The sequence below is a fragment of the Ambystoma mexicanum genome, chromosome 8 (assembly GCF_040938575.1).
Source record: "Ambystoma mexicanum isolate Mex_15411 chromosome 8, UKY_AmexF1_1, whole genome shotgun sequence".
Taxonomy (NCBI): domain Eukaryota; kingdom Metazoa; phylum Chordata; class Amphibia; order Caudata; family Ambystomatidae; genus Ambystoma; species Ambystoma mexicanum.
In genome coordinates this window covers 32776701-32801971 of record NC_090929.1, presented here as the reverse complement: position 1 = coordinate 32801971, position 25271 = coordinate 32776701, and the positions used below count along the sequence as shown (strand labels likewise).

The 25271-nt window shown below is 45.7% G+C and overlaps 1 protein-coding gene across 4 annotated transcripts in view; it reads right to left on the bottom strand.

The window, feature by feature from the left end:
- Nucleotides 1–25271, bottom strand: part of NUP188 (nucleoporin 188) — a 1828090-nt gene that overhangs the window by 111206 nt on the left and 1691613 nt on the right. For all 4 annotated transcript variants that reach the window (XM_069609202.1, XM_069609203.1, XM_069609201.1 and 1 more), the window contains 2 exons: nucleotides 17199–17273; nucleotides 15894–16103 (listed from right to left, as the gene is read on the bottom strand). In XM_069609202.1, coding sequence (XP_069465303.1) covers nucleotides 15894–16103; nucleotides 17199–17273 — 285 coding nt within the window. The remainder of the gene's footprint in view (nucleotides 1–15893; nucleotides 16104–17198; nucleotides 17274–25271) is intronic.

The window sequence follows — 25271 nt, the reverse complement described above, 5'->3', positions numbered from 1 at the left end:
GCAATGTCTCTCTAGGAGCTCCGCATAAAGGCGACCAGTAGCTGGGCGGAAAAAAACAATCTGAGGGACCTCGACGCGTGAGGGATTGTGGGTACAACGCACGTCACTATAGGGATAGTGTTTCAGACACGCCTTGTCGACATCCCCTTTTCGACTACGAAAAACAAAATGCAATACTCCGCAGTGAACACTGGATGTCAGACCTATGCACAGCATGTGATTATAAGCAGATTAACAAACATCAGAACTTCAGTTATCTTGTATCCTAGCTCTTTCTTGACCAGTGCAATTAATCCAGCCATCGGTCTTCCTTTCTCGTTTTTAATGGCTGGGTTAAAACAGATATCATATGCGTCAGAGATTGGAGGATCGCTCATCCAGGTTTCCTGGAGACATATTATGTCTAGGCTTTTCATCCACTCCTGTTGTAGAAGATGTTTGTATCCTCGTGTGTTCCATGATCCACAGCTAATTGTTGATTTAGCTGGAACGGCCTGGCGTTAATTTTTTCTATTGGATTTTGTCAATGCAACCGGGATCCAGTTCCAGTTTTTTAGATCATCATCGTTCTCAGGCAGAAACGATCTTGTATTTCTGTCCTTTCTTTGGTTGTTGTTACATGTGAACGTGATTTGCATTTGTTCTTTCTCTACTTGCATTTCTACTTCTTCGTTGTGTACAGTTTCACTTGTTATTGAATTGTCGGTTAAGGTATACATTCTTGCCATCTTCTCATTGTCTAAATCTTCATAATTTACTTTCACTTTTTCTCTTATTGGGCATGGCATATTTATGTTTGAATTTTTTGGTCTGCTGTTGACTCGGTCTTCCTTCTTGTTGACTTCAAAGATATCAAATCCTAGCGAGAGTAAGACTGCTGTTGCATCTAGGAGGATGTCACATACTTTTCTAGAGTCAAGATGGAGCTTTACTTTATCGTTTTCCGGTTCTTTGAAGAATTCGACACATTTATGTCTCCGGATTCAATAGTCCCTAGCGCCGGGACGTAGTGAAAGAGTTGTAGGACATTTGTATGGTTCAGTGTTAGACCGTCTTTTCCTGTAAATGTCCGTTCTAACCCGAGACAATATTTAAATAGAGGTTTTCGTTCCGGTTCCTGTTTACCATTATGCTTACTGTTCTTTTTATAAGCGTGTTCAGTTTGAGCTCTTTGGCAAGGAGGGATCCACGCTGGGCCATTGGAATTGTTCTTTGAGGCGCATTGGCTAACTGCGACAGCTCTGGTTTGAGTCGCAACTTTCTTGTGCATGTATGTACTTATAGATCCACTAGCTCTCTTGGGCTGGTCACTGATGTACGGCTCTTTACAAGCTAGCTGATTCCGTTTCTCCTCCATTGTTCGAAACACAGGACTGCTTTCATTTACCTTCTTGCTTTTTTCGGTGTTCATTACTGGCACCATCACGCATACATGCGCTCCTGTTATATCCTGACCTTCCATTGTGGACGGGACACAGACAGTTTCATTTGTTTTGTCTTTGGCTTCCTGCATGGCCTCCAGAGAGGGCTTGTCGTGCGGTTTGGGTTGATCACCGGCTACAATGTCCTCTGAACTCTTAGTTTCGCTTTCATCTGCATCTTCATATATCGGTAGCTCCATTAAATCGTTTGAGTTTTCCATATCGATAGTTATATTTTTACAGCTTCCCTGTTTTTTGTTTTCTTTCATTCCAGTATGGGGATCCTACACCTTTTCCAATGTTTTATCTTCACCTTGATTTATTGTAAAGCTCACAGTTTTTAGATTTCGTAGAAACTTTCTTGAGCTATTGGTTGTATTATTTTTTTTCATAACTTGATTTTTGGTCTTTTTTGTTTGTGCTGTATTTGCACGCTTCGATCTTGCAGGTTGTTTAAGTGCATTGAAGATGTCAAACGGAGTCTGTTCAGGTGGCTTAGTCGTCAGCTTTTCAGGTGCCAGGTTTAGTGCGTGTTCCTCTGTTATTTCAGGTTTATCCTTTGAGGAGGTGGAAGGTTTTTTGGTTATCTCTATTAGCTCCATTTTCTGCTCTAGTAGATAACGCAAGTACGTCTTTAAAGGAGAGGCTTATACCTGACTCCTGCGGCTGAATCCTGGTTTGTTGCTGAATTTCATTGATGGTCGATGTGTTCTCTGTGGCTGGGTCCAGATTGGCTCTTGCCACACTTAATGGTTCTTGTATTGTCAGATCAATCACTTTGGGTTCCGCAGTACTTGTTTGTTTGTTCATTGGACTCATAGTAGTTGGTTCCCCATAAAGATGTTCATTTGTTACTTCTTTTTGTGGAACAGGTACATCCATACTCAGATTGCTGTTTACACACATCTTTTTTGGTATGGGATTAGTTCCTTCAGTACTTTTTTCCTGTTTTAACAGGGAGAGTGCTTCTTTTGCAATTTCAGCCAATAGCTTTTTATCTTCAGTATTATTCCGTTTTTGTGTCGCTAGTGTGGTTATCATTCCATCAATTTTGTGAGCAAGTTCTTTATAACACTGTTTGTCATGTGTCGTTTCATATTTGATGCTAATTAGCTTAGAATTCATCAAAGCGATCAAAGTAGTTTGATCCTTTATTGTTTCGTTTAAGTGCTCATACATTTTCAGGAATGGCGAGATGGTCATTGACATTACGGAGGACAAGGCAGGCAGAAATTCCTTTATGTATTTTTTGATTGTGTCCTCCAAATGATCAGATTGTCTCTTTGCACATTCTGCATTCTGTGCTTAGTTTTGTAATACGTTCTCCTGATTTTCAGGTACTCACGGTCCATTATAGAGGACTCCGTACTGGTTTCGTCTGAGGAAGTATCCATTGAGGACATTGCCGTTTTAGTGTTATTCGACACTTGTCGTTTATCAGTTTAATTGATGTTTATCGATTTGTCTGTAAGCGCCTTTTCTGATGGCTCCATGTCAATTTGAGCTTGTCTCAACCTTTTTTGAGAGTCGAGAATCTTCGGAGACTCACTGTCCATTATTCTTCTTCGTTCCATTGTTCCACTCGGCCATATGGATTTGGTATTTGTCTGAATGATCCACTGTCTAGTGTACTCATCCTCGTTGCTTATGTTTTGATCTGTGTTGTCATGTTGTACACCTGCCTGGGGTTCATCATCTTTGCACCTATTTGCGTATGAATTAATATTCTTAGTTATCTCGCTTGTATTCAGCATAGAAAGGTTTGGATTTTGATCTTTTCGTTTTTGGTTGATGTGAGTTAGATCCATTAATAGTTTGTTTACTAATTCCAATGATTGTCTTCTTTCTATCTGATCCTTGTGTTGTAGCTGGACTATGAAGGGAGAGATATTTACTGGCGGCTCAGGAATAATTCCAAACGAGGGGTCTGGATCTAAATTGGCAGAGAAAAAGACCTCCGCACCACATTCATCAGAACATGTTTCCTTTGTATCTGTGGTGCTAATCTGTTCTCCAGTATGCATAATGTCCAGAAAGCCTGCAGTCCATTTTTTTATTTCTAGCCTCATGGCCAGGTTTAGTCCTTTTTTCGTTTCGTATTCCTGGCGATGGCTCCTCCCCTCCAGGCATGCCTCGAGGAGACACGCAGACCCGAGTGACACTCCAGCCGGCATCCGTCTGCCAGGGCATGCCCCCCCCGTGCCCGCTGCCACCCGGCGCGAGGCGGCGGGCAAGGCGGCCCGCATCGCAGCAGCGTCCACGGACGACAGCAAACAAGGAGAGCCCGCGGACCCACACGTCCGGGCGGCAGGAGCCGCCTCACCAGCCCCACCAGCCTCGGCAGCCGCACCAGCCAGCTGGACCAAGAACAAGGGGGCCGCGGAACACACACCAGCGGCCCCCACAGCACCCACCAGCCCGGCGGCGACAGCAGGAGCCCAGCACTCCTCCACACAGCCACCGCCAGCCAAGTCGGCGGACCCCAGCTCGTCTGCACATGCCAATGTAAGTTTCGCTTTCATTTTTCCACATAGCGATGAATTGGCCGCAATTAAGTCTGGACTGCTCATTTTAGCAGTCATAGCAGGCTGCTGCATTTCATGTGTTGCGTGTAGGTTCACTAAGTCCACTGATTCAGCCATTTCACAGTCTGCAAGTTCACAGTCCGCCTGTTCACAATTGTTACAATTGTTACATCCTTCCATGTGGCAGTACTCGCACACCTGTATGTTTAAATCAACCCCAACACCGTCACCATCACAGTGGGCTTGATCCGGTGCCTCTAAACATGGCACTCTAGTAGTGGCAAAGATCATCAATTTAGGTGATATTTGGTTACTCACTTGTTGCTTGGAGACCATTAGGGGCGCCGTGAGGGATCTATTTCCCTCCAGTCCAAGGGCTCCCTTGCGCAGTTGAAGCCTGGTGAGGGGGTGAGGTCCAGCAAGCGGGCCAGTATAGGAATCAGAAGATTTGTCTCTGGACCACCTCACACTAGGTTTAATGGGCTGTTGTGTGGTTCCGGGTCCCATTTCCCACAGAACTCCCACAGAACTCCACAGACTCCAAGAGACTCTGCAGACTCTGCAGACTCTGCGGCCGCTCCGCGGTGAGTCTGGGTATTTGTAGAATAGTTCCGCCTTCAGCAATGAAAGAGAAGAGCCACTGGTCACTCCAAGATACTCTGCAGACTCCGCGGTGAGTCTGGGTATTTGTAGAATAGTTCCGCCTTCAGCAAGGAAAGAGAAGAGCCACTGGTCACTCCAAGAGACTCTGCAGACTCCTTGAATGCCTTATGTCTCCATGGGTGTCATTGTCTTCTAGAAGGAAAACTAGGGCCACACGCGTGTACGCAAACAAAGGTTCGCCCCCACAAGCACCCACCATCAAAGGTCCGTATGTAATCATTCATCCACCAAGCATTGTTCATGCACGCAGCACGACACGTCTCAAAATACTGTTGCGGGGTTTTCGTTAACTCCTTCACGGGTGCCCTTGAGAAGGCACTGTACATACTGCAACCACCGCAAAACCGTACTGACTCCTCAAGGGCCATTAGGCACACACAACCACTTCTTGATGTTATATTCACAAGTTAGAGGTTTCAACAATGGGTTTAAGCAAGGTTAGTATTCAGTAATGATCTTTGCAGCGTTCACCTTCCTTAATTGGTGACACACGACCACTCATTTAGATAGTAACAGTCTTAGAATAGTGAACAATAGATGTAAGCAGCATTTCCTTTCGAAGTGAGTAAAAAGACTTCATTTACACACACGTGCTATATTTCCCATTATTCAAGGAACTCAAGTTCAGTGAACTATACGCAAGTCAACAGGGAACTGGATACTGTTGCTGGTAATGCTTGCGCAAGGTATTAGAACGCCGAGCTGCACTCACCAGCTTCTTCCACCCTTGCTCTGCGGGTCGCACTGCTTCTATGGCCTTTAGCTTCTAGCTGCTTAAAGACCCACACCCTTCCTCTGTGAAGGTGTGTCTGGTACGGCCAAACGTTTCTGGAGCCCCTTTCGCTCCAGAGACCCACAGTGTGGAAACTGCTCCTCACCTCAGTCTCCAGCACATTCAGAACGCGGCAACCATGGCAATAAGGCTCACATGGGGAAAGACCGCTTTCCTGCACACCTTCCACTGCATAGCCTCTGCACTTCAGAGTTTGGGGGAAGAGAAGCCTCCGAGAAAAGACAGGTGAAATCTGCTGTTTCCACCTCCTGGCGTCCCTCTTGTTTTCCCACTTCTGCTTGGTCTGCCAGCCTTGTGCTTCTTTTTTTTCTGCTACTACTGCTAAAGCTCTCATTCCAGTCACAGTTCCAGCTCCCTCATCTCCTTATTGCCTTCACCCCTCAGGTGCCTTCAGATGTGGGCTGTTAGGCTTATTTGTCTGACTACTGCAATAGTTGTGAGGCTTAATTGCCTGACTGCTGCAACTGCATGCCTCTTCCGTCCTCTTCCTCATCCCAGGACTTCTGAAATTATGGGACAACAAGGATAGTTTTTAGAATTAGGTTAATTTTAAGAGTAGATTTATTTCCCTTAAAATTATTAAAGGATGTATTGTTAGATTTAGTTGTCATAGAGGAAGACCTTAGTTTGAAGGTGTTTTATCTAGATCCCGTTACATAAGCTCTTTGGGAGGAAGGAGGGTGTTGGTCTTGAGATACTTTGAAAGATTTGTTAATAAGGCTTGCTCAGATTTAACATAATTTGTACCCCGGGTCACAGATCTTATATGTGGGTCAGGGACATTATAATGGCAATATGCCATTACTTAAAACTTGGTGACAAGGCAGGCGCTCTGTTGCCAGTCAAGTTTTCCTGCATTAGATTCTCCTCTTGCTTGTTTCTTTGCCTCCCTGAAGATTGATGAAGTCATGAAAACGTGCGTTAGGAGGAGAAGCTAAAGACTGGTAACAGAGCGCCTGCCTTTACATCTTTAAACAATATGCCATTACATGTTTTGTGCAAGGCCCTTTCTTTCAGAGGAGAAATACTGTCTCATCCCACGGGATTTCCTCACACCCCTGGGCCCTGTCTCCTCCCAGGTGATCCTCCTGCAGTACACCACCCACTAGTTCAGGAAACATCTGCCTTTCCCTGGCTGGCTGGAGAATCTAGGTAGGGTTTCAGTGAGGGATCCGTAGGATTCTTCACACTATGCTTAGCCAGTAGCTGCTCACGACCTCCCAAGTACCGCCGCAGGAGCCCTCCAGACGCCCTCCATCTTGTCTCCACAACTGAGGCTCAGGAACAAGGGTCTGCACTGCTGTAGCAAGACCGAATGCAGCTGGACCACTCTTCTTCAAAGCAGAGGTACTGTTTAGGCTTTTAGGCTTTCAGAAGTTACCTCATTGTCTTTTAGCTGCGCTCTTCTCATTTGGGAATTGCAGTGGCTTACCTTTTAGAGTTTATTTCAACTCTCTCCTCACAGGCTTAACGGCTTGTGACCCTACAAGTAATTCTCTACAAACTCTCTAACTTTATGCAAGACTGTTTCTGATCTAAGAAGTGCCTCAGTTCCAATTGACTTTGGCTGTCCTGGCTCCTGAAGACTCTTCTAGTTCATTGACTTTGATATTGTTTGTCCCTCATAGGTAGTAGCTTGTTGTAGACTGTTACTGTTGGGAAAGGCTGGTCTAAATTTCATTCAAAGATTTAGTTGTTCTCAAAGTTACAGAGAACCTGTTTAACATTTTTCCTTCCCTAAACCTTTCCTTTCTGCAACCTCAAAATCTGCAAAGTATAACTAGTGTGATACATAAATACCATTAATGTCCTTGTGATTGAAGTCCCCTCAGGGTGCAGGAATTGTATAAGAAGCATACCCAAAGAGTATCCACTAACTTGTCCCGATTCTGAAAAGTAATTTTAAAAGTAATTTACATTGTTACATGAATTGCCTTTTTAAAGAACGCTTATTTAAAAATGGATGTTAATTCAATAAATAACTATTTGTAATAGAAACCTTGAGTGTAAGTGTTACTTGGCTACTTGCATTTACGGATTTCATTTGTACAGCTCTACAGCTCACATTGACCCCTCTTGAGATAGGCCTGGCTGCTCAGTCACACCAACAACTTGTGTAGTACAGACCTATAACAAAAGGTGGGTTACCTAATACCAAACAGATAATTGTTGTGTAGTCTCACACAGTGTGACTGCAACAATTCTTACCCAACACTCTCCTCTGGACTGCCGCTGCTGCCGGTCTCACTTCCCGCTCTGTATACTCTGCAGTATTTCGTCTCCTTGCTTTCTTCTCGCTTCCTCAGCTGCAAGCAACATTTGTGTTTAAATGGCCCGTGCAGCTGATTCAGTCTTGGAGGTTTCAAGTCAGATTTCCTCCACATCAACTCTGTTCTTCTTTGTCTCAGTATCCCAGTGGTTATGGGAATTGGAATCCATATATTTTCTAGGCTTCTCAGGGCAATGTGGTTTTACATACTTGTTAGAATAGCAATCATCAGATTCAGGAGAAGTCATGTGAAGATTATGTACAGTAATGTTTTGTCTAGGATGCCTATCCAGATATAACGCTTTATAATCAGGAGATGTTGAATGTAAACTATGCATTCTTGAGGGGTAAATGTTATTCCACTGGGGAGGTTTGGGCTTTAACATGGGAAGGACTGGTAGAATGACAACATGCCATCAGGTATTTAGGGATTATGGGATTTTCCTATTCACATATAGAAGAATACAAGGTCCCTCTTACAGAGGTCATCACATCTCCCACACGGCCATCTCCTTCAATGTGCTCCTCCCTCATAATGCCACCCCCAGGGTTAGGATCATACAGCGGCTGCCTTCCCCTAGGCACGTAGGAGGAGGATTTAGGCTTGGGGTCTCACGGGTGGCAGAGATTTGGCATAAAAATAAAGAATCTACGCAGCACTCGTCCCCCTCAGACTAAGGGACAGGAGGATCTAATCCACTCCTTGGTGGAGCTCTTGTTCCAGTCGTCCATTCTGCCTGGAGAGTCCATCAGCATTCTTAGGTTCGATATCTAACCGATGCTCTGTTGTGAAGTCAAAGCCCTGGAGGCTAATGGACCACCTGAGAAATTTTGGATTCTACCCCTTCATCTGATTAACCATTTTAGAGGTTGGTGGTCTGTTTGAATTCTCAAAGTAGATTCATACAAGTATGGTTTAAACTTCTTCCATGCCCACATAATGGCAAAATATTCTCGCTCAACTGTTGCCCACCTCTTATCTCTATTTGTTTTATTTAATGGACATTTACATGGCACCTATACACAAGTGTTTCCGGGCACCACAAGACACAAAGGGGGTAAGGGGAACCAGGGATATCATACCAAAGTAGCAAAAAGAAAAAACAGACGATTATATTGGCCTTCTGACAATCCAACCGTGCAAGTGCTTGAGGATAAGTGCAAGGGGAGGGGTGGAGGGAGAAGTGCAATAATGGGGGGACCCCACAGGGGGAGTAAGTGCTATAACAGGCCATGGTGGCAAGTGCCAGGGGAGAGAGGGGGGGCATGGGCGTCGAAGTGCAGTGGGCAGGCGGACTGGGTGAGAGTAGTCCTGGAAAGGGAGCATAAGGTCAAGTGCTAGCGAAGGATGCTGGTAGGGGGGTGGGAGGTGTCTGGTCCCTGTAAGACTCAAAGGGACCAGGCCCCAGTCACAGTGGCAGGTGGAGAGCTTAACAAGGGAGGGGGAGATGGAAGGCGGAAGAGAAATGGAAGGTCTTAAGAAGTTTCCAGAATTTAAGAAGATCAGGCTCAAGTCTGATGGGGAGAGAGAGGCTGTTCCAGAGGGAGGCGCCAGCCTCCTGCTGATGAAGCAGATGGGGTGCTCCCTGCTTTTGTCATCCATTTGGCTCAAGACTGCCCCAATTCCTGTATCAGTCTGCACTATGAAGGCCTGGGTGTAATCTGGAGCTCTCAGCACTGAAGCTTGATGCAGGGCCTCTTTCAGTCCCTGAAATGCTTTCTGGCATTCTTCATTACATTTCACCTTCTTGTGGTATTTAGGAAAAGATAGGGGATTTGTAGGAGCTGCAATGATTCCACAGCCCTCTATAAAACTCCTGTAAAATCCAGTGAGGCCTAAGAAGGCACTCACTTGTGTCAAAGTAGTGGGGGGTCCCCCAATCTTATACAGCCTGCACGTTGCTGGGCAAGGGCTTTATATCACTCGTTCCTCTCTCATGCCCAAAGCAGACCACTTTACTCTGACCAACTTGACATTTTCTTGCCTTTATAGTTAGATTGGCCTGTTGGATAGCCTGCAACACCTGTTCAAGATGGGAAAGATGTTCTTCCCAAGTGGGGCTGAAAACTGCTAGGTCATCCACGTATGCCATGCACAAGTTCTATAGCACATTCCAGACATGATTCACCATACTTTGAAAAGTGGCAGGTGCATCTTTCAATACAAAAGGCATGACCATAAACTGATACAGGCCTTCTAGGGTAGAAGCGATGTTTATTCCTTGGCATCGTCTGCCAGTGCTATTTGCCAATAGCCTGATGTCAAGACAAATGTACTGAGGAACTTGACTAAACCAAGTCTATCCATCAGTTCATTTGTCCTCGACAATGGATGTCATCAGTCTTGGTGACCAAGTCCAAGGCCCTGTAGGCCATGCAGAACCTTCACTCTTTGGTTCCTGCTTTTGGCACTAGTACAACTGGACTAGCCCATGGACTTGTGGAGTGTTTATTGACTCCAAGGTCAAGCATTTTGTTGACCTCTTGTTTGCTGCGATTTCTCACTGAGCCTATCCTGTAGCCCCTGCTCTTTACGGGGACACTGTCACCGGTGTCAATATCATGCTGACCCCAGGGGGTCAGGTCTGGTGTCAGTGAGAACAGAGGTGAAAACTGATTCAACAGAGCTTTGAATTCCTGTTGTTGCTGCAGTGTCAGGTTAGAAGAGAGCTGAACCCCTAAAGACCCATCTGATGGGTGTCCTTTTAGAAGATCAGGGAGAGGCTCACTCCCCTCCTCTTCTTCTTGCTCAGAAGCTAGAATCAAAGCTCTCATCTCGGGACATAGGCCTTCAGGCGGTTGGTGTGAAAGACCCTAGGAGCCTCCTTGGGTTGCCCAAGTCCACCAAAGAATTGACCTCTCCAAGTGTTTCTACAGTTTTGAAGTGTCCTGTCCATTTGACCTGTAAAACTAACAAGAACTATTTTTTTTATTTATTTGGCATTATATGGTTTACAATTTAGAAAACCTTTCGCCAATAGTCATGAAAAGAGAAAAAAGATGAGAAATTAAAAAAAAAGCGAGAAAGCAACAAAGCAAAAATAAATCTATAAAAACAGCTTTAAAAGAATAACTATTAATACACCAGCCCTTCTATAGAGCGAAACGTAAAAGAGGAGTTTAACAGCAAATATACTATATAGCCAAGTCAGATATTCCCTTGATATTGCTATAATCCCAGTATTAGTATCAGAAATTATGACAGTGCCAAGGTAATGTGTGTTTTTTCGCCTTCAATCAGAATTTTCCACCATTCCTTAATGGATCTGGTGGCGTATTTCTACATATGCAGCCCATCTCCAACTCTCTTTCTGATCTCAATTCAGGGCATCTCAAAATCAAATGCTGAATTGATTCAATTACATTTTCATTTTGACAAAGCCTGTACCTGGGGTTAATAATCGATCCTTTTCTTTCACTCAGGTGTAGGTTTGACGGGAAGATGTTAAAACGGAGACGCATATATTGCACTCTTAGAAACGGATTGGGAAAAATGTGGATGTACTTTGATGGACCATTCACTTTTCGCAGCCAAAACCAAAACTCCTCTTGATGTTTATAATCAAAGAGTGATTTGTGCGTCTCGATCCAGTCGTTGCAATATAACTTGCTTTTTGTCTTTTTTAGTTCCATATTGGACAACCCGTCTGGCCCAGGTGCCCTGGAGTTCTTCGAACTCTGGATGATGTCTTCTATTGTTGAAATGTCTATATCGAGTTGAAAGGACTTCCACTTTTCATCGTGAGGCGCCGTTGCAGACGTGTTGACTTCAAAAATATTGTCTTCTTTTCTTTCTTGTAAATTTGAAAAGTGAATTTTGCCATGTAATTGCCAAAATTGCTGTGGCTTGAAGCGCGTCTTGAGGGGCCTCCAGTTGATTGATAAATGTCCATATAGCTGCCACATTTTTAGCTCGGATGTTAACACTGCTTGTGCGTCAAGATTTATCATACGTTTTTTATGCAACTTCAGCCAATTGTGGTATTGCTGTTTTAATTTGTGAATGTCTCTCGAAATGTCATCTGATTTAGAGTGCTTCAGTCAAGCAATGTTCTTTTTTTAGCCACAATCGGCTTCTCATAAGTGTGGCGGAATGACATTCTATTACAAGACCAGAGGTGAGCAATATGCTTAAAACTCCTTTATCTGCTCCAACAGCTTTTTAAATCTTTCACTTTATTTCTCTCTTTTTTTTTTAAAAAAACAGTTTGAAATGCAAAACTGACAATAAAAACAAACTAATAAAAAAGGCATGATGAGAGGATGTGTTCAAACCCCAGTCCCCATGAGACCTAGCAGCTTAGTAGTCCTGAGCCTCAGTCCTGTTGTCCAATCAGGGCTCCCTTACGAGTACAAAACCCTGCTGCTCTAGGTCCCTTTCTCTTCTTTTTTTGCTGCTTACCGACAGCTAAGTACCCATTTCGGTTTTCAATTCCCGTTATGATAATGTATTTAGCCTTAATTATATAAGTAACGCCGTGCGCGCGTACAGTTATGGCAATTATGTTGTAAATCATGATGTCAACATGCAGAGTATCTTTCTAGCGTGTGCGTCATAATTGGTAATGAAATCGAGTGCTTTACTACATTAACATTTAATCTTTTACCATGAAGCAGGCCGGGACCGCGAGCGATCTCTCTTGCGTAGGGCTCCGGTCTGTGTTTACATCCATTTAGTATTTACCGGCTCATTGAAGTTTCCCTCAGCGCGTTGGCTCGTTCACTCGACAGAGCCAGTGACACCCTCCTGAAGCAGTTTGCGCATGCATGATTACTTCTTCTCACTCCAATGTTCCGAAAACGAACGGGAGAAGATTTACACGCTCCGGAGCATATGTGGTGCAGATAGAAGCGCTTTTACAGCGTTTCAGCTCCAATACAGAGGAGGCTTTCGAAAATATCACAGATTATAAAAAATAAAAAAAGAAAGTTGAAAATAACAGCCTATACAGCTATTCAGACTGTAACCAGGTCGAATTGACATACTGCTAGTAACAGCAGCACTCCTCCCCACCGCATAGACCCACTAACATGGCCTATGACAGGGGAGAAGAGGATTGGAGCAAATACAGCGGCCAGGAGCAAGACTTGGGAGAGGAGGAGATAGACCTCTCCCAAAGTTTTAAGAATGTTTTGGGAGACTGTCTTGTACTAGCAGTTGCTCAGGGAGTCCAGCCACTTCAGGACAGGTTACAGATCCTTGAGAATTTATTGGGCACCAAAGATGGTTTACACGATGACCCAGGTGAGGGGACCTCCACTAATAAGCCTCTGGAAGACAACACAAAGGGGAGAAAAGCTGCCCGGAAGAGGAAACACTTCTACTCCCCCGGGTAAAACTATGGGGAAGAAAGAGAAGCCCCAGGAGGCAGCTGACGACTTCAACAGGCTAAAGAACGCTTGTCTATCTAAGTCAGCAGTGCCCGGCCTCATACCCCTACCGCAGGGGCGGAAAACACAGGGGAAGCGCTCTCATCCTCAGAGGAGTTTGATCAGGAGGAGGAACAAGAAGATGACGACAAGAGTCTTGGGAAAGAGAGGATAAGGTCGTAGAGCAAACCGACCTGCGAGAATAAAGCCAGCAGTGTGGAGAGTCCCCCAGATGAAGAGGACATATCCGATATGTTCGAGCCAGATACCATCAGGGACCCTAGGTCCACTGAGTGGACTCCGTCTCCGAGGGTAGCAAAATATATGGCTCAGAAAATACAGAAACCACTGGAGAAAGAGACCAGGCCTGAATTTACGGGGAAAGTAGCGGATACTCCGGAGCTAGATCCCAGAATGCTTACCTTTGTCACTAAGGCAGGGAAGGACCGTGCCTGAAGAGCATGTTGGGACAAAATATTGGACCTGACAGGGCCCATCGCTAAAATTATGGACCTGGCGGAGTTCTAAAGATACGCGAGAACCAGTACACCCTTTCAATCTGGCTGGATGGGCTCAAAGGGCAGTGTGCATGCTATGAAACGCGAACACAGCAATTTCGTCTGAGAGGCGTAGGACAATGCTCCTAAAAATTGACAATAAGCTTGAAGACCTAGCCTCCTACGAGGCAGGTGAGGGAGCACGAGGATTGCTCTTTGGAGACGCGTTAGTAAAGGAGATGAACAAGTTTGTGGGAACATTTACAGCCTAAGAGAAGGCGCAAGCTTTAATAAGAAAAGTATTCCCTGGAAGGGATTTTGCAGGGGCCATTCGTTATATAGGCCGCTCGACTGGCTGATTAAACTCAAACAGAAGGCCCCAGGGCCCAAGAGCCAACTACTGTGAAACTCGTCAACAAGACGCCTTCTTTCCCAACTGAGGTAGAGGCTACAGAGGCCGCAGAGGGTACTACAGACACCAGAATACCACAGATGAGAGAGCACAAAGCAATATAACCCCCAGTGGGAGGGAGGACTTTACTTTGCATTCCCAATTGGCGCAAGCTTTCATCAGACGCATGGGTGTTACAAACTGTCCAGGGTTTCGAGTTAGAGTTTCTAGAGATTCAGTACAGCAAAAACCCTCCACCACCCATGCACATTTCGCAAGCAGAAAGCGAGTTATTGGATACAGAGATTCAAGCGCTAGCGCACAAAAATGCCATAGAGAGCACACCCACACACAGCAGGGTTCCTCAGCAACATGTTTTTAGTTCACCGCAAAGACAAGATGAGACCAGTCATCAATTTAAAAGAGCTAAACAGCTAGTTAGTGTACAGACGCTTCAAGATGGAAGGACTCCATCTGCTAGGAGATCTACTCAGAGTGAACGACTGGCTAGCGCGTCGATCTGAAAGACGCATATCTTACAGTGCCGATAGCAGTAAAGTACCGCTCCTTCCTGAGATTTCTCTGGAAGGAGGAAGTATGGCAATTCAAGACTTTATCCCTTCAGTCTAGCCTCAGCGCCATGGGCATTCACCAAGCTCATGAGACCCCTAGCGACCGCATTGCGAGATCAAGGAGTTCGGATGATCATCTATCTGGATGAAATCCTATTTATGGTGGAAGACAAGAGATTGCAGAGGCAAGTGCAGTGGGCTATAGTTTCTATGCTTTACAATAGATACAAGAAAAGCCACTCTAGAACTCCCTGCACCCAAGATGAGATCCATAAAGAAATATCTGAGGACAGCTCTCAAGAAGCCGGCTATATTGCTTCGGAATCTAGCCAGGATAGTCGGTCTGCTAGCAGCCTCTATCCAGGCGATCTTTCCAGGGCCATTACATTTTTGAGCTCTTCAGAGGCTCAAAATCAGGTATCTACAGAAAGGATGGAGATACCATCAGCAGGTACCAGTAGACGAGGACAACAAGATGGAGATTTGCTGGTGGCTCCACAATATGGAAGCATGTGCGTTGGATCAATTGTATGATTAAATGGTTTATGGCAAATCGGTCAAAATAAACCGGAAATTAAAAGAAAAAGATATATAGGTGCTTAAAGTCCGAATTAGGGATCAAGTCTTACTTTTTACTTTTCCTGCTTAGAGATTTAAAGGCAAAATAAAATGGTAATTTTGTACTCCAATGTTGCTTAACTTTTTTTGACTGTTCTATGTTGCTACGTTGTGTTAACTGTACAATTACACCAACCCATATCTCCAGAAGTCTGTCTTAATTCTTTGTTAACACTACTTTGATGGGGTTTGGCTAAACCCAGGTGCCAATGACCCTATTCGTAAACTAGGGTGGCCTGTCAGAACCACCCCCGCCACGGCTAGTTCTGAAAGTCCATCCTTAAACTAGGGCAGGTGATAACTTAGGGTTTCTTCCCCCCTCAGTACAAAGGAATATGTTTTCCTCACCTGTACAATTTTGCACAACTGATTTTAAATGTGTCAGATGTGTTTTAAAGACACTTCACTGTTTGTGCAACACGTGTATCTATAGTTACTTCAAGTGTATTTCTTGATGCTTGACTTTACAACAAAGTATGTTTTTGCAGTAATTATGCTTTGCAGTCTTTTCACTGTGTGCTTATGCCTGTCTAACTGTGCTTTAGGGAACCCATCTCCATTCCTAAGAGTAAAGCCTGACTTCTCAGCCACACAGCCATTGTGAGAGTGTGGATTAACTTGGGGAAACCCTGCAAATCCAACCCAGGCTGGTATTTGGAAGCCCCCCCCAGAGTACTTGTAGAAATAACATACACTACCCATCCTCCCATCCCCGCTCGTGCATCCACCCTGTGACATCTTGTGAAGGCTGACAAACATACTCCGTGGTTGTACCTGGTCCAGCAGGATCTGGCATACATCCGGAGTGAAGTGCCGTAGAGCTGCCAGCGTCTTGCCCAGGATCTTCAGAAGGCTGTGCTGAACAGATCGCAGGGCCCTTTGCTCCAAGGCCTCAGACTCGGCATTCGGCTGCTTGACGGGGGTGTGAGAGGCTCGCTGTACACGCAGGGGTCCAGTTGGGGGGACAGGCTCTCCATTTTTGGGCTGCATGATGTGAATAAAAAACATAATCAAAGCTGAGAAAATAGAAATCCATCTCTTTACACTTCCCAAACCCAAGGATGCAGCAGTGCTTTCCTGGACTTTTACAGGGCTACCATAACAAACTTTCCAGGTGATAGGCGCAGCTAGAACCATCTCTCGTGGGCATGGCTTGAATCCAGTCCTCGAGTTCACACTCTGCACCACCCATAGTGTGTGCGGCCTGCACCCTCTTTGCAGCTCTGTCCTTTGCATATGCAAAATTGGGGCCCAACTAGTGTGTGCAAAACTGCAAACTCGCTGATTCACACAGAACTGTGCCCTCCAATGTGTGTATTCCTGCCTCAATTTCTCTGGTGTGCTCTGTTCCGAACCCCCTCTCACCCCCAGAAACTGTTCTGTTTCGACCCTCTAACAAGACTATTCTTAGAATGTTCAATATGTGAAATTGCTGCTAACCTTCCTAGAGGCAATTCCCACCATCCCTACCTTGAATGCAGGTTACTACTATCCTTTCTGAGAGTGTTATCCCCCCACAATCTTTCCTGTAGAGGGGGCTCTTTCAATTACACTTCCTGAAAAGTTCTTTCAGTTGCCCTTCTTCCAGAGTGTGCTCAACCCGTACATGTTTAGGACCACCCTTCAAAGATTCTGCAGGGTGCTCTGCCTAAAAAGACCTTAAGTGGGCTTGCCTTTTCCTGTTGCTCAAGTGCATTCATATATCCAGAGAGCTTTCCTCTAACCTTTCCTGGAGCACCTTCACTCTTTCTGGAGTTGCACTTATTTGTATTTAGGAGAGTGTAATTTCGAACAGAAATGACTTGCAAAGTAGGCAGAAACAGAACAGAGGCTAAGGAGCCTTCACATAACAGCATTGTTGCATTCAAAAGGCGTATACCAGGTGCTGAAGGGTTAAGAATAGGAACATGACCAAGGACCGGAGGACATTGCAACATCTTTAACATAGAGTTAATCTCATCCGACCATTTGGGGGTGCCCACTCCGTCTTTGTGAATCCCTCTGCTCTCTGTCGACTGTTCTTTATATTCCTTACTGTGCTATGTTTGGACTCGCCCCTCCAGGAGCTCCGTTTCTTACCTGTAGGTAATGCTTTAGCATTTTGCGGCTGTACAGGAGGGAAGTGCAGGCCTGACACAGGTAACAAAGATTAACCTGAGACACAGGGGAGAAAAGCAAAGTTTGTTAATGCTCCAGAGAAATCTTTCACCACAGCACCCTCATAATTGGTGCAAGTAATAGCTGCACAAAACTAATGTCAACCCTTTGGCGGGCCGGTGATGCTGGAAAGATCCCTTATGAATTCTGGGGTTCCGGAAAAAGTCCCATTCAACCCACAAAAACATGGAAAGCCTCTCTAGAGATAAAGATTGCAAGAACAATTTGTTCAGACCCTCTTCTCCTCGATATATTCTGAAAGGAGAAATGACTTACCTGTAATGTTCTTTCTATGGATTCTTCTCTCTGTTTCCTCATCTTGATAGATACCCCTATCCAGTGTCAGCTGCTCGGAAAGATTTAACACGGGGAATACAGCGGCTCACTGTTGTCCCTCGACTACACACAGGACGTAGGTGGTGCATATAGCACGTCATTATGCCCCAGACCTCCATTGCCCACTTTTTTCCCTGTGCTCAGCAGTCACGGTGGAGAATCAAACGGATTTAAAAAAATGAAAAGGTACCAAAAAAAATTATATGTTTTGGGTGAGGAAGAGGCAATAAAACGACTGCCTGAGTGCGACAAGGCCTGCATACAGGCCCTGTCAGGGGAGAGAGGGAGCCCAGCCCAAACACCCTGCAGTGTACGCGTGAGTGTGTACATGCCCCCTTCGCACCTTACCCGTGATGAAGGCAGCGCCCCCGCTGCCGGAGAACACAGACAGGGAGAAGCCGCAACGAGAAGCAGCAGAAGGAAGACATCACATAGTAAATACTCCATTGGTCTATACGCTGTCCAGGCCTTATTAGTGAAAGTCCCACCAGCCCACCTGGGACTTAAAAGGCCCATCAGAAGGCCTTATCAAACATGGAACACAAGTCCCTCAGAAAGCCCTTTACTTTCTTTGCAAGAGATGCTGCCAGAAAAGGGGAAAGGGGCGGGGCATACAAATCCTTTTTGAAGTACTTCCCCTGCCACACCCCCTTGAGCCAGGTAAGTGATTGGACAGAGTGAGTATTCAATCCTGGGAGGAAGTGGGTTATTTAAGAAGGTGCATGTGAGTTGTGCAGTGAGGGTTAGTTGGGAGAGGACAGGCGGTGGAGAAGGACGTCAGAGACCAGAGGAGACGAAAGCGAAAGGAGTGCAGAGGCAATCGGTGAGAGGGGGTGGGGGGGAGGGGTCTGTTGAGTCTTTTTGTTTGAGAGTAGGGAGTGTGCGAACTAGCGATAGAGTAGAAAGTAGCAGTAGTTGGGTTTGGTGGTAGTAGCAGGAAGTGATAGTTGGTAGCAGTGGACGGTAGTTCATGTTAGTGGTTGTATTGGGATTGACAGTAGCTGGAGAGAGCTTGTTAGAGTAGGAGTAGTAAGAACAGGGTAGCGAGGTAGTGCTGTAAGAGTAGAGGGGGAATAGAAAGTGGTGTAGTAGTGAGGAGGAAGGAAGGAAAGTGATATTAGAGGTATTGGAAGTAGAGCAGTGGTTGGAATAAGGAAAGTGATAACATCTAAGGGTGGAGGTAAGAAGGCAGAGTGTGAGAACGGAGGAGAAGGGTCAGTGGAGACTGTGCGTGCAAGGAGAACAAGTGGAACTGGGTAAAAGGAAGCATATTCCTGTTTCCCCATAAAGTACAAAGCAGGGCTAGGTCAGGGACAACTAGAAGATCCCTAGGAAGATAGACAGCCATCGCCTTAGGGTACCCTTTTTAGGCTAAGGGAGAAACTCAAAGGGATTTTTTGATTACTTTACATGTGTCTAAAGACAAGCTGGTGGCAGCAGTTGCATTTTTACTATTTTAGCCATGCTTTTCGTTAGCCTTACCGTGTTTGGCTACTAACTGTGGCTAGTGTCTTAACATGGCCGAGTCACAAGGTTTTTGCTTGTTCTTTTGGCCATTTTGTTTGTTGGCCTTCTTCCTGCCTAGCCAGATCAGGAAATTCCTTTTATGGGCATGTGCTGCCCAGGAAAGCCATGCTTTTCGCGAGCTAGTGCAGGACCAAGTGTGTGTCTTCCCAGGAAGTGGGTTGAGGCTGTCTTGTCCCAATTCACAAACTGGTTTCAGTATGTCTAGAGAGTATGCATGAGATTCACCATCCGAATTCCTGATTGGACCACTACTGGGTTGAATGTGAGGGGCAGATCTTCCATTGGGTGGGCTGGGTTTCTGTCTCAACTGAGTTTCTGAATAAGAGGAGGATTCCAGAAGCCATTCTCCACAGATCCTGCGAGGAGCCAAGTATTCTGGCCAGCTGTGAATCCCTCAGAAGACCCATGAACCCGTCTTAAGGAGGCTTGGTGACCAACTTTTGCTGCAGTCCCGGTGGAGTCCTGTCTGGCTGGTGATCTTTAGAAGTCCTTCGGTGAAGCATTGACCCTTGGAATGGTGGGACCAACCACTCCTGACGTATGCTCGGTGCTGTCGTGCCACTCACCAACTCTGGGAGGCAGGGCCGCTGGTGGGCTTCGACATGGAGATTGTATCCCCATTGGCGCCTACGGGCCCGTACGGCTAGGTCTCCGGCTCCTTGGACGCAGCCATGGTCGCGGGTCGGAGCATGCACGGGCGTCTGTGCCCGGCTCCCTGCGCGTTCGTGTGGCAACAGGGCTTGCGATTCCAGCCTGGTTCTGGACACGGTCCTATATCCGGGCTCTGCTTACAGGAACACACTGCGTCTCAATGCAGTGAGCACTCTGTTCACGTTCCTCGCTCCGGATTAGTTCTGTTTCCTACTTTTGCTCTGGTCTTGTTTTCCTTCTTTCTCTTGCCTTGGTTGTCCAGCCCTTGGCAGGGTTGTTTCTGTGTTCTCTGTGGGTCTGGTGGGGATTCCTACCCTGGGTCTGGTGGGGACCCCTACCCTGGGCCTGGGGTTGGTCCTTGCCCTTGGTTTCCAGTCCCTGTTCTTGGGGGTTCTCACTCTCTTCCTTGGTTCCTGGGTTCCTTCTCCTTGCTCCCTTTGGCTTCTCCTGATCATTCTGCTTCTTCTCATGGCCCTTTCTTGTGCCATTACTTGGTACCCTGCCTGCAACCAGTAAACCACCCAGTTGTTGGACTCTCATCATCCTGCCTCCTGGAACCCGTGTATCTCAGCCTCTCGGATCACCATTCTACACCTGAACTTTGGTTGGATCATTGCGAGGCCTTCTCTGCTAGTGCTTGCACTGTCCCTGTTAGGTAAGAATTGATGCAGTCACACTGTGTGAAACTACACAAAACTTATCTGCTTGGTATTAGGTAACCCGCCTTTTGGTATAGGTCTGTAATACACAGGTTGGTAGTGCGACTGAGCAGCCAGGCCTTTCTCAAGAGGTGTAAATGTGAGCTCTAGAGCTGTAGCAATGAAATCCACAAATGCAAGTAGCCAAGTAACACTTACACTCAAGGTTTCAGTTATAAATATTTATCATCAATTTTTAAATAAGCGTTCTTTAAAAAGACAATTCATGTAACAAGGTAAATATACTTTAAAATTACTTTCAAGAATCTGAACAAGTTAGTGGATACTCTTTGGATATGCTTCTTACACAATTCCTACACCCTGAGGTGACTTCACAAGGACAGTAATGGCATTTATATATCACACTAGTTACACTTTGCAGATTCTGAGGTTGCAGAAAGGAAAGGTTTAGGGAAGGAAAAAGGTTAAACAGGTTCTTAGTAAATGTGAGGACACCTAAATCTTCCAATGAAATCTAGACAAGTCTTTCCCAGCAGTAACAGTCTAAAACAAGTTACCACCTATGAGGGACAAACAATATCAAAGTCAATGGACTAGAAGAGTCTTCAGGGAGCCAGGACAGCCAAAGTCAATTGGAACACAGTCTATGGAGCTGAGGCACTTCTTAGATCAGAAACAGTATTGCACAAAGTTAGAGCGTTTGTAGGAAATCACTTGTAGGGTCACAAGCTGTTAAGCCTGTGAGACAAAGAATTGGTATCAACTCTGAAAATAAGCTAATGCAGTTCCCAAATGATAAAAGCACAGCTCAAAAGACAAGGAGGTAAGTACACCCAGTCTGAACAGTACCTCTGGTTTGAAGAAGAGTGGTCCAGCTGGATTCTGTCTTGGTACAGCGGTGCAGACCCTTGTTCCTGAGCCTCAGTTGTGGAGACAAGAGGGAGGATGTCTGGAGGGCTGCTGTGGCGGTACTTGGGAGGTCGTCAGCAGCTACGGGCTCTTTTTAGTTCAGCGGCACTTCGCGGTTTCAGCGCTTAGCAAACAGCACCGTCGCAGGTCTCGGATACTGGTTGGGCATCCTTCACTCCTTCGGCCCTGCACTTTGGTGAGGGGACTCGAGATCTGGTCGTCCTGTTTCTGGAGGGTTCTTAGGAGATTCCTGGAGCTTCTAGCCGGATTTCAGATGTTGAACTCAACTACAGATTACTCTGCCCCTGGCATTCCGTCCTTGCAGCAGCAAAGAAGTACAGCCAGTCAGGGAAGATAGTCCAGTGGAGTTTGTCTCCGGGTAGTTGGTCCCACCAACCCAAGGGAATAAGTCATCCCTTCCGGAGCTTCTCTGTCAAATTGAAAAGAGTTGCAGCACTGCAGCAGGGCTTCACTGGCAATTCAAAGGTCCAGGAGGATGCAGCAAGCTTCGTTCATGGTTTCTTCGTCAGGTGTTTTTCCCAGTGGTCGACTCTGCCTCTAGTCCCAAAACCCTCGCCTTTTAAGCAGGTTTCTCCCATTCATGCCCAGCCTAGGCTGTCTATCACATAGCAGGGTGGCTGTCCTGAAAGGACAACCAGCCAGCCAGCCAATCAGGACTGGTTGCATTCAGGCATTGCTAGAGACAAAGCACAGGGGAGTTTCGGGAAGCTCCCTCACATCCTGTCCTTCCAGACACACTGGAGCCAGAGGCAGGCTTTCAGGGCTGAAGCCTGCCAAAGGCAAGACAAAGGGCTCAAATCTGTTTCAACGCACAGAATAAAACCCAAGAAAGACCTCACAAACTGAAAATGGAAAAAAAAAGAAGTCAGGAGCCATTTTGACAAAATGGTAAACCATGGGTGCTGTACTGCAGCTGAGGGTTCAGCCTGCGGTAGAAAAGCACAGTGGTAGGAAAAATTAAACCACTGCCAACAGCCATTTAAAGTAGGAAGGGTAACATAAAAATGTTACATGAGAATGTAGGATAAGGGGCTACTAGGTAACCCCCCCAGCACTCCACAAAAGATGGTGTGTGCTGGACCTACAAAGAGAAAAGGTAAGTAAAGTCAATTTCACTTTACTATTCTTGGGAATGGTAGTTCACACAAGAAAAGGTATTTAAACCTCATGAGAAATCTAAAGGATTTCTCTGTGACCCTGCACTGAAAGTGTTGTGTGTCACCATACAAAAAGCAGATGACTACAGAGTTTGTCAGACTCCAAAAACAGTGAAAACACGTAATCCAAATCAGCTCACAACACATGAGGGTGAGAAAAGTTCTCACTCACTCAAAGGTTAAAATTAAAAAGTCCTAAATCCAGAGAAATAGCAGGGTCTCCAAAGTTGAAGGGAATTAGCACAAAAATGAGAATTCTCCCTAACACTCCCGACGCCACGCAATTCAGAGAAGTGCCGTCCCGTGGCGTTGGGAGCCAGTCCAGCTCTGTCTTGTTTAAGTCAACCAGGAAGGCGTTGGGTTGGTACCCCACGCTGATAGCTCTTCGCCTCAGAATCCGTTGTCAGACAGGCTGCCTCTTCACATCAGTCACGAGGGAAACTGATACAGAGCGCTCACGAGATGCCTCGTTTAACAGGTGCCCTGCCATCTGGAGTCTTCTGAGGTGTTCCTGGAACCATCGTGTGGATTGACAAAATTCAGTTTGGGCTATCGCTGTAGAGGCGTCATCATTCCAGGTTTCAGCTCGGAACTTTGGCGATCCTTAGCTTGTTCTACAAGAGTCCCTCTGGCGAAATGTAGGCGTTCCAGCATCAATGGGACTGGATTGGCTTTCACGGACCGTGGTTCTGGATTTGGACTGCGTTGGATTATTATGAACTCTTCTTTTCCTGGATTGATTACTAAAGAGACCACGTTGGAACTTTACTCTGTGGAACCGTGCTTTCACAGAAACTCTCTTTTAACCTTTTATTCCCTTTGGTGCCACATCCCTATAGTTCGTCCTCATGCCCTATGGGTTAGATTTTCTGGCTTTCTGGTATTCTGCTACTGTCACCTATCATCTACCTCTTGGTCAGTGCGGAGATGGATTTCTAGAATCTGGCTGGTGAATAGATTTTAGGAGGCCACCCTAGTTATAGTGAACAGGGAACTCTGAACAAACCCAATCATGGTAAATGTGGAGAGCAATCGAGGCTATTCTCAGGAACGTGTGAGTGGGGTTAGGGGCCCTCAATGAGTCCAAACAATATAATACACAATAAATCAATTTAGACAGGTATGTATACAAATAAAAATATGTATTCTAGGCTAACGACACTGGGAAATAAAACTAACAGGTGATATCATACAATACTCAATAATAAACATATATTCACCAGAGGTTCCTAAATGCATTAAAATGACTTATTCAACACATGAGGCAAGTAAATAATTCAGTATTATGATGGAACCAATTCACAAGCGATTTCCCTAACTTAAGTAGTCCAAACCGTAAGAAGAATGGGGCCTTGTGACCAAAAGTCACAGGAGGCTCAATGCTTCCCACCAGAAGGAGTCTTTTCAGGTAAGTTATAATTTGTTTCTGCAGGTGAGGAAACAAAATACTCTTCAACAATTTTACTAAGCTAAGTAAATAGTCTTATATTTCAGGAGCTACTACCCAGGTTCGACAACCAGAAGGTTGTGAAATGGAAGGGACAACTTGTTCCCAATGTTATCCTTTTGAGGACAGGAGGGGAACAGATGCACTGCGTTTACTTGCCCACCCTCCCCCTCCACCTGACTCAGGTTTGCCCAGATGACCATGTGGCTCTGCTTAGGGGTTGATAGAAGTTGGATTTCCCGCTGTTGCTTCCATTGAGAGGTGCCCAGGGCGCAAGGATTCATACAGCAACAGTCTCTGCACAGAGGTAATGACAGGTGTCCTTCCAATGGCGGTAAAAGAGGCTTCCCTAGGACAGGATCCCTTGATGCCAGGATGCTGAAATTAGGCAGGAAGTGGACTTACACCACAAACTGCTGACTACAGAAGTTCTGGCGATGAACACGGAATGGCGACGGTTGTAGCAAGGTAGCTACAACTGGAGAGATGGAGAAATTACCTTACCGTAATTTTCTTTCTATGGATTCTTCTTCCGCAGATTCCTCATCTTGATGGATATCACTTGTCAAGCTCTGCTGCTTGGAACTTTTTCCACAGGGGGCATAATATACCTCGATTCGAACGCCGATCCGTCTAGTGCGGTGGTCGATCGCCAGCTCTGGAAGTGACGTCAGGCACCATACATACAGCATGTCACTACACTCCATGCCTCAGTTCCTCCCACTTTTCCAGAACTCAAACACTGCATAGGAAAACAGAAGGAGGCTAACCAGCCTTAAATGAGCAACTATGCAATCGAAACCAACAGGTTAAAAACATTCCAATTACACATTTAAAAAATAAAAAAGTAACAGAGGATCACTGCAAAGCCATCGCACCTCATCAAATCAGAAGCGAAGAGTCACAACACTTTCTGAGCGGGGACGGCTGGGAGGGATGAGGAGGAATCTGCAGGAGAAGAATCCATAGAAAGAACATTACGGTTAGGTAATTTCTCCTTCAATGGATTGCTTTTCTCCCGCAGATTCCTCATCTTGATAGATTCCCCAAGCAGTAAGCTAAAGGAGGAGGGCAGAAAGGATTACAAAAGCAGGTTCTGCAGAACCGCTCTGCCCAAACGTGCATCAGCCTCACGTGCAACGTCCAAAGCACAGTGCTTTATAAAATGATGTACAGAAGACCATGTGGCAGGACGGCAAATGTCCCAAACAAAGACCACCCTTTGAAGGGCCGTAGAAGCAGAGACCCCCCTGGTGGAATGGGCCTGATACCCAGTGGGACTTCTCCC